This window comes from Gossypium arboreum, chromosome 8, assembly GCF_025698485.1.
Source record: "Gossypium arboreum isolate Shixiya-1 chromosome 8, ASM2569848v2, whole genome shotgun sequence".
Classification (NCBI taxonomy): Eukaryota; Viridiplantae; Streptophyta; class Magnoliopsida; order Malvales; family Malvaceae; genus Gossypium; species Gossypium arboreum.
This window is the reverse complement of record NC_069077.1, coordinates 115655662-115665882: the sequence shown is the minus strand read 5'-3', so window position 1 is coordinate 115665882 and position 10221 is coordinate 115655662. Positions and strand designations below refer to the sequence as shown.

Here is a 10221-nt window from a genome sequence, read left to right as displayed (position 1 = left end):
CTAAAATTTTTTTTTAAAATTTTAAACTTTGTAAAAATTATAAAAATTGGAGAAAAATTAATTTAGAAGTTTTAAAATCAATTAAAATCATTTAAAACAATTAAAGAGTGATTGGAGAATTCCAAAATTTGACGGGCTGGAAACTCACAAAACAGTGTAGTGACATTATCAAATGGTTTAGGTATCGGTACATAAACCCCATTTTTCGATACCTAAAATAAGGTATTAATACTTAGCCCGTGCACTGTAGCGTTTAGCAACTGACTTGCAGTTGAGTATCAAAACCTGGACCTCTGAGGCTAAAAGCTAGTAAAAAGCCACCTAAAAACATGTCAATTGGATTTGGATATATAAATACTTAAATTTAATAAGCAATAACTCAAATCATAAATAGGCATAGAGTATGCATCAATTGGACATTCTAATTAAAAGAAAACTGTCACTGTGGCCAAGTGGATATATCCAATCAACATATTTAAAAATGAAAAATTAACACTAACCTGGAAGTGTAAATAGCCAAATTTTCAGAATAATTAAAAAAAAAAAACTAAATTTGCATTTTGAATGCTAGAGAAACTGGTTTAAAAAAAAATAAAATTAAATCCACCTTTTCGTTGCCCAATACAAGGAACAATAACTAAAGTTGACCTAACCTCAAACGTAAAAAATATAAACCTCAATGGAAAAAAAGATCTACATGAAAAATATCAGAAAAGATGCATTAGAAGTTTCAGATTCCAGCATGATGGAGAGTGGAGTAAATGAAAGCAAGACACAACCCTAACAAATACAGATGCATATAAAATAAACAAGACAAATTCACAGTTTGCCTTATAGATAGCAAAATTCATAGCTTCAACTACACCTCTCAACAGTTTTCATCAATCTGCAGAAGAATGATGCCCCCCGATTAGAGTTGTACAACCGTTAGCAATAGGAGGAGAAGAACAGAAACCAAAGGCAATGGCATCTGGCCACACCCAAACCTCCGTCCTGCAGATTCATAATAGGGCTGGATCATTATTGGAAATTTGCAATTTCCCACCGTAGGGGTGGGATCCGTTTTCGTTATAACTGAAACATTTGGAAATTTGCAGGCGTCTTCAAGCTGGTTATTCTTCTGAAAATAACTGTTAAAGGCATAAGAAATGTTTCCCCTAGCATCTAGGTTTCCACAAGATGTCCCATAACCGAGGCTAGTGCAGTCAGCACGGCCACATGCATAGCTCACACTTTGTGCCACTTGTGGGTCATCAAGTGGGGCTGAAAGCTTCATCACACACCACTTCCTCTCCAAGTACTGTACACCTTTTGCAGGAATTAATGCTCCACTGTTTGTAGTTCCAAGGTTGAGAGGGTATTTAACCTGTCCATCAAAATAAAAAATACCCCAGTGGCGCTCAAAATTCCCTGGATCAATGCTCTTTGCATCCTCATCAATCAAGCTAAATAAATACGCATCTATCGGTATGGGTCTCATTGGGGTTCCTTTCCCACCAGAAATATGAGACATAAAACCTTGATTGAATCGTCGAGCATATTCTATGTTAGCATTTCGGTCTCCATCAGTGGGCCACCCAATCTCCCCAACTATAATGGGCAGATTTCCAAATCCATTCTTTTGTAATGCATGTGCAAGAGTATCAAGATTAGCATCAAACATGTTGTAATATAATGTCCCACCATCATTTAGAGGCGTCGCGTTGCCATCAAAGAATGCATACTCAACTGGGAAATTGGAATCAGTATAGAGGCTTATAAAAGGATAGATGTTCACCGTGAAGGGAGAATTACTATCATTCAAGAACTTGACAATTTTAAGCATGGGGTCAAAGATATCAGTACGGAAATCACCACCAGACGGATAGGTATTTGAACTTGCATAAACATCAGCATTGAGAGGAACAGTAACCTTTACTTGGCTGCCAATCCCAGCTTTGATCAGGGCAGACTGGATATTACTAAGAGCAGGGAGGGTTATATGAAGATAGCTTCCATTATATGTCTCCAAGAAAGGTTCATTACCAACAGCAACATATCTGTAAAGAATGTCATGAAAATTAGAGAATGAAACTTGGCAATCCTAGAGTACGCACCAAAATTTAACAGTCCAACATCTTTAGACATGCAGGCCAGTAGTCATATACATCTTAAGAGATATTCAAAAAAGGATATTTATGTGGTTAACAAGAGGATAGTTATTATACTTGCAACATCCAAACCAAATTTCCCAGCCAAATGCCCTGCCACACATACAATAAGGCTAAAGATTTTTAAGAACAACAAGTCAATGTATACTTAAACAAGTCATTGCAAAAGTTGAGAAGCAAATATGAAGTTACAAGCACATTTGCAGGATAATCACAGTGATAGACGCATATCAAGCTTAGAATATTTTAACCACAGGAGATGAAAAGATCAATGCCTCCAAATCAAAACCAGCCAGAATTTGAATTACATATTAAACATGGCTTCACTAACTAGTCATGCCTAAAGGTGATTGACCATGTTACAGAGGGGAACAAGCCTTTTAAGGATGTTTTAACCATGTAAGTCTCAGACTATATCCTTCTAGTTTTGGTTAATTTATTAATAAATTATTCCAACTCATGAACAAATTTTAGATGTACATTGTAACAGAAGCCATTATTTAATCCAAATTAATATTTGGATAGCATAGATGCGGTGACATAGAAATCCATAATATACAAGCAATCCAGAAAGGAAAAGAGAAAGGGTAGACAGGAGGGAGGGCGGAATAGCTGACCATGGAAGTGGCTAGTTAGAGAAAAGCTAGTATTATAGCATATTTGAATTGGATCATAGAAGCTTGGTAGCACATAACTAAATACAAGTCCTCGAGAGAAAAGTACCAAACTGTTATCTATTTAAAGAATTGGTTTAGGGAGCGTGAGATCATGTAAAACAAGGTTTTCCACTGATCATGCTGGGGTTTTCCCATGACTATTCCAGTTTCCTGTCTCCGTTTCTAAAGAAACTTTCCTTACACACACTTTATATATCAATCCTTTCTGTATCATATACACATCGGTCAATAGCCATTCCACCCCTCTCTCTAGTCGCAACCTCAGCAAGATATCCTCTTGCACCCGAACACTAAAATCTTTTCAGCCCTCCCTTCTCTCTCTTTAAAAGACCAGTGCAATAGTTTCCATTTGCCACTTTTACACCTAAACTACTACGTTGCAAAAGCTAGAAGCCTAGCTCACACTTAGAACGATGCACAACAAGGATTAGCCTAACAATTTACCCTTTTTTAGACCTAAACTACCATAACATAAAGGACGATTACTTTCAATTTCATTAGTAGAACTTTCACAATCTCTAGGGAGAATTGACATCTTTTTATGCAAAATTAATTAGGAATCCTCCCTTGATTTCAACAGCAACACATCAAATAATACAGAGTAAATTGATACGTGAAGTGAAATCAGATTATTGGAATCAAAAGGACACTTTAGTATAAGAAATGGTTGTTAAATTCAAAAGACCACCACAATTAAATTACTGAAGCTTCAGCTCTAGATTCTAGTAACAGAAAAACAATTAGGCAAGAAGGATCTCAACAATTATATAAGAACAATGATAGGAAGTGAATCTAATTGAAGAGAAAAAGAAAGAAAGCTGACCTGATGTTGACATTATTGGAAGAGATATGTTCGGAGACATTTTTGGCAACCCATTTCTCAGCAGCCTTCATGCTGCCACCCACAGAAGCGAGCATGTCATTTGGGATACCCACCATGACCTCAATCCCAGTCTTACCTAGAGCCTTAAGTATACCATAATCTGCATCAAAAAGCTTCACTTTTTGAATCCCATTCTCTCTCAGCATCCTTACTACTGTGTCTGGGGGCAGAGGGTGGGATGTCTGTGTTCCCCAGTTCACACCAATTCCGTTCACACTCCACAACAAGGTAAACAAACATACAATCCCGATAGTAACTGTAATACACCCCATATTTTTCCTACCTAGTTTAGGCTTCCTTTGTTCCAAGCCTGTAACGGCTAACACAGGGAGATTAAATGGAACTGGGGAAGCAAATCTAGCAAAAACCAGAAGTTCAAGCCTACGAGGGAGCGAATAGTGTAATTAGCAGAAAAACCGAGCAACAAGCTTGAACTCAGAAACCCATAAAAAAAACCAGGGAAATAACGTAACAGTGAAAATTGAAATCTACTAGTAGCTTATTCAAGAACATATCTTTGCACTATAGTACTTTGAAGAGAATACAATACTAGCAGAGATTTTTAGAAAATGGAAAAAGTTAGTAAGGAATGGATGTGAGGGGTTTAAAGAAAAGGACAAGAAACACCAGTAGTAGTCAGAGTGAAACCCAGATTCAGCGGTACAAATAAAATCAGAAAAAAAAATGAAAAAGAATAAGTGAGTTTAAAAACGAAGAGGCAATGCGGACTTGGGCAAGTTAAGAATCCACCGTTGCAGCAACTTGAGTAAGAAGAAGTTGAGGAATCAGTGAGAGAGAAAGCAAAGCAAAGTAAGTGAGGAAAGAAAAGGAAAAAGACAGGAAAGGAAGGGAAATGCTAAGGATAGAACCAGGGTGGGAACCTACGTGACGTGCGAAATGTGTAGACAAGCACGAAATCCGAAAAGCAAACCAAAATAAAATAGGAAGGGGGCCCATGGGAAGCTATAAATAATACAACAAAACTGCTCTGGTTTGACGGAGACATGATGTCGTTTGTCTATTTGATAACTGATGAGAGAGTAAAGTGCGGAATGGCGATCGGCAGTTATAGGTTAGTGTTAAGATCTTGAAGCTGGGATTGGGCCATTCTACAGCTAATGGAGCCTTCGCTCTTATCCGGCCCTCTCCAATTTGACGGTCAAAATCTCAGGTTTTTATTACCTGCTCTGCATTGCTTGCACTCATCAATCATTGCTTCATCTTCTAAGTTTGGTTTATGCTACTGCTACCCAAACCATACTTTCGTCAAGCTTAGTTGTGTAGCCAGTACATTTGAATTTGATTTCTTTTCGGATTTATTTTAATTATTTAATTATTTTTTATTGAAGTAGTTGATATAATTATTCTTTTTAATATTTAAAATATTTTAATTTTTTAAGTTTTTAAAGTATTCATTAAAACTAATTTAGTAATTAATTATTCACTTTTATGGGTTCAATAAAAGGGTATATATTGACCATAAATTTTAAATTTAATAATTTTTTAATTATAAATTATTTATTATTGTAGATAAACATATTGGGAGATAAATTTTATTATTTTTTAAGATAAATATTTTATTTATCTTTTCTATTTATCATTATGTATTCATTTATCTTTTATTTATCTTTGATTTTGTAAACTTTATCATTATTTGTACCTCAACATTTGTATAATAAATTTGTGATTCAAGTGAACGAGAATACAACAACAAGAGTTACATTCTCTATTAATCTTTGTTCTTTCCTAATTTTTATTTTATTTTCGTGGAATATTAGTTATTTTTCATGACTCTTCAACCAAAATGCAAAGATTTAAAAATATATATTTAATGTTTCATATCTAAATTATTTATAATTAATTAATTATGATTATTTAAATTAACTAACTTGACTATGTAAAAGTTTTGAAGAGAAAAGATTTAGAATAATTAAAAAATATTGGTAGGGATAGTTGAACACTAAAAAGGGTATTAAATGAGATGAAGTATAATTTTATCTTAAATTTGTAATTTGGGTGACAAGTAGGATTTGATGGAATAATTTCCCAATTTCTAAAATTTGGTAAAATGTGAAAGGACATAAAGACGGGGAGTTTAACAATTTGAGAGAAATGAGAAATAAGATAGGTTAAATGAGGGCCCTTTGATCAAGTCTCATGATCTTGACTGGCAAAGCTGAGCTATGGGTGCCATGGAATTGGATTTTTAAGAAGAAAATGAGGAATCTGAAAATTCCTTTACAAAACCATTTTCATCTCTTTCTTCACCTCCCACCTTAAATCTTTAAAAACCACTATGGTCTACACTTTTATAAGCTTAGTTCCAATCTTTGAAAATTTTAAAAGGTTAGAAAGGTAAAGAAGCAATGGCTTCTTCTCAAATCATTAATGTAATCTTAATTTGAGTATGTAGTTATTGAAGAGGAAACAAAGGCAACGAAAAGATTGTAGATTTGAAGGGAAGTAGTTGACTTTTGTCAAGTTATGTTATAAATAAATTATGGATTAAATGAAATATGCCTACCAATTGATTGAATTAGAGAATGATTAAATAGGTAAGATTTAGAGAGTTGTTTATCATGTGGATATGAAATAAATTTTATTTGTTTTTTGATACAATGTCTAGAATTACTTATAATCTCTTTCAAATTTTTAAATAAGAGCATAATGTAGTCTAGGTCATTTTCTGGCTTTCAACCAATTGATCATTTCCACTATTCTCGAACCTCCAATTGCTTTGAGTGTGGACTCAAACAAATCGAACTAGTGCACATAATCAAATGTTTATTTAACTTTCAATAAGAAAGTTAATTCTCTTTATAAATCGAAAATTATAAGTATTCTTACGAATAATAGATTTTTTTTAAAAAAATAAGTTGTCACAAATAATAGAATATCGGTGTACTGCAAGTATATAAGTCAAATTGTAATACAATTTTAGATTTACAACGGAATATTTTTGTATTCCAAGGATCATACCAAAAAGAGGCATGAACTAAAATTGAATCAAATAGTAACAAAGAACATGTAAAGGTGAGTCTAAATAGCTACTTCCCTAATTACTATAGTACGACTAAACATAAATTGAGACTATAAAAACTAAATATTACTAAAAAGATCTAATTGCATAAATAATAAACTAGCAGAAAAATCAATCGGAAATGACAAACAGGAGTTGATAAATTTCCATGGTTGTAATTAATCTAGACTTAGTAATTTTTATTGGTTAACTCTCAATTGGTTCAATTAATACCTTTCGACCTACAATTTTACCAATCTTACAATTTAGTCCACTTATCTTTCGACCTAATGGATCTAAACTAGATAATTGAATTGGTTCTGGTAAAATCTCCTTTTGGTCTCATTTACTTAAACCCACCTAGAGTCTTCAATTTTAGGGTTTTAAGTTCATTCAATTTAATCATATTAATCAGTTAAATCCTAAGCTAAGATAGCTACTCCCACTTCAATTACCTAACTTCCTTAAGATTTTAGTTACAACCCATTCTAATGACATCAAACTCGTTTAACTCGTAAATCATTAATAAAGCTAATAATAAGGAGTAGTGTTGAGAGATGCTCACTAATCTAAAAACTTTTAATTGGGGAGATCGTCTTTGGACAACAACTGAAATTCTTGTTATAGAAGCATTTGATCACTCTCACCAATGATAAATCCATAGCAAACGAAAGTGAGAAAAAATAAATAAAGAAAACTAAAGAAAGAAATTCATAAAAACTAAATTTTCTAGAAACAAGAATCAAAATAACAAAGTTCTATGAGAAATTCTAAGAACAAACTACTTAACTACTATGAATCATAAAAAGCCTTCTTTAATTGTGTTTAAGAGTTAACATTTATAAAAAGTAATGATGTTTGACCTAATTGAGATGACTTGGCCCTGAATTACAAGTAAAAAGTTGATTGTATGGACATAAACACCCTTACAGATTTTAGGTCTGTCGAGCCTCAATGACGTGACAACATAGACCCGATGTCAGGACTTTCCAAGTAATTTGCTCGAATATTTGAAGACGGACTTGGTTGTGGCGACTTTGCTTCTCAATGTTGCGACTTTGCTACAACCTTGTGATTGACTTCATTTTTGGCTACTGTCATGGATGTCGCGACTTTATGTTCTTCATGCGGTGACCTTAGCCGTAGTCTACAAGCATTGTCAATGTTGTTCAAAAATCCTTCAAAGTGTATGTGCAGCTTCAGTGTCGCGACATTTTGGACAGTACCCCCAAACTCCATTGTTATTTGGTTCAAGTCATTTCCTACACGACTCCATAACTTTGTTCGAACTCATTAGGCTTGAGTTGGCCAATTAGTCGATAAACATCATATAAAGACTTGCTTTATTCAATTAAGTATAAATAACATATAATTCATAAAATTACGAAAATAACATAAAAATGCTCGATTACAAGCTCCTTTAAGTATTAAAAAGAATGTAATTTACCATATCAAATTATGTTAGATCAAATTCCCTTACACTTAAGTCTTTACTTGTCCTTAAGCAAACCGATTTAGTTTTCAAGAATCATAATTTTGGAAAAAATTACTTTATAACATAATTAATTAATTAATACATTCATCCACATACATAACAATAAAAAAAATACATAATTAAGAATGCCACCTATTATCTCAATTTAATCTAACAATGAGAGAAAGAGAGAAAATTCAGTATCGTTTTATACTATAAACATAACACAACTTGACTCTGATGCCAATTAATGAAAAAACCAGTTTAGAAAATAATATTTTTAGGCACAGTAAAAGTTTAAAATTGTTCCTAAAACCTAGTCCCTATTGTATTTATAGTAATAAACTATTAATTGAACTTATACTTGTGTAACAACCCGTTTTTCTATGGTGTCGAAAACAATGGTGTCTGGACCACAGTTCTGACGAGAGAGTTCATAGATATATTTAATTAATATTTATGAGTTAAATATAGTATAATAGCAAGTCGTGATTTAATATATTTTATTAATTGATCAGTTAGCTAAGGTACAAGTGGTGCGTATAAAAAGTCAAGTGGTTTTGGAAAATGAGTTTTGGGACCTCGTTTCTGTAAATCGAACCCGTGAATATTTTTATTAAATATTTACGAAACTGTTATATAGGTAAATTGAAGTGGTCCAAAAATTTTAGTGATAGGATGGTCAATTAAGGAAAAAAGGATTAAATCATAAAAATAGTAAAAGTTAATCAGTATTGGTTTTTATTAGTTAAAAGACTAAATTAATTAATGTTAAGGGTTTGAAGTTACAAATTGCCCTTTTATTTGTTGGTGTCCCATTGTTAAATGTCTTATTGAATTTTATAGTTAAGTTTTTATTTAATTTTAATACTAAGTTAATATTATAATGGTTAAAATATAAAAAATGAAAGTCATCACTTTGATTTTGGCTTTCTTACCGAAAAAGAATTCAAAAACACTATGGGAGAAGCTTCATGTTTAGGCCAATTTGTTTCTCTTGCATGGTAATGTTTTCTAAGCTTGTTTTTCGTAATTTTTATGATTTTGATATCGTTGCAACTAGTTCCAACTAATTCGTATCTATGTTTTCAAAACTGTTAAAGATTTATAAAATTTCCATTGATGTTAATTGAATTGTTTGAATGCTATTGGTAGATTTTGAAGCTTAGAAATGAAGTAGGATTAATTTGTTAAGTAAAATTTGTTAGTTTTGAGTTAAGGACTAAATTGTGAATATGTTGAAATTGGAATGAAATCTTTGTAAATTGTGATAATATAAGGTTGTATATGGACATAATTGAATTGGGTTTAAAATTTGAAGTTCAAATTTGGAAGTTATAGTAGTTTTAGTTTTAGGGACTAAATTGAATAAAATGTAAAAGTTTAGGGATTCAAATAATAAAATTAAACTGATATATACTTATAATAAAATGATATAAGATGTTTAGAGTTAATAAATTGAATCAAATTATTGAATAGATAAAAAAATTGACCAAATTGAAGATAATCGGGGAAATGGAAAAATTTGGTAATTAATCCTTAGAGAGTTGTTTGTCTGTTGTCTTGACTAGGTAAGTTCATGTGATATATTTGTGATAAATTTTTAATCATTTAGAATTGTAATTGTAACTATGTTTAATTCAAATTTTAATTGTTTGCGATTCAGTACAAAAAAGGTGAGATAAAAGATTAAATTAAATACGATGAATTGAAAATTGAAATTAATTATGAAAATGACCTTAAATTGGACTGAAATAGGATATGTTATGTGAAATGCTATCATATTTGAGAATTATTAATTAGTTATTTGTGCTATGGATTGAATTGAATAAATTCGAAATATTGAATGTTATTTGAAATGTTAAATTGGACTTATGTTGTGATGAACTATATTGTTTATATATATGAGAATGATGGATTTTTTTGATTGAGATTATGATAATGAAATGGGGAATTGATTGAAAATAAATGTAAGAAAATGTTACCCTATTAATTGTTCGAGCGGGGTCGGGTTATAC

The 10221-nt window shown here is 32.0% G+C and overlaps 1 protein-coding gene across 1 annotated transcript; it reads right to left on the bottom strand.

The window, feature by feature from the left end:
* Positions 1–533: 533 nt before the first annotated feature.
* LOC108470045 (glucan endo-1,3-beta-glucosidase 6-like) lies at positions 534–4640 on the bottom strand. The gene is made up of 2 exons (XM_017771226.2): positions 3651–4640; positions 534–2039 (listed from the first exon to the last, which is right to left on the bottom strand). The coding sequence occupies exons 1-2, from the start codon at positions 3980–3982 to the stop codon at positions 911–913; spliced, it is 1461 nt and encodes a 486-aa protein (XP_017626715.1). The 5' UTR covers positions 3983–4640; the 3' UTR covers positions 534–910.
* Between the last annotated feature and the right edge of the window lie 5581 nt (positions 4641–10221).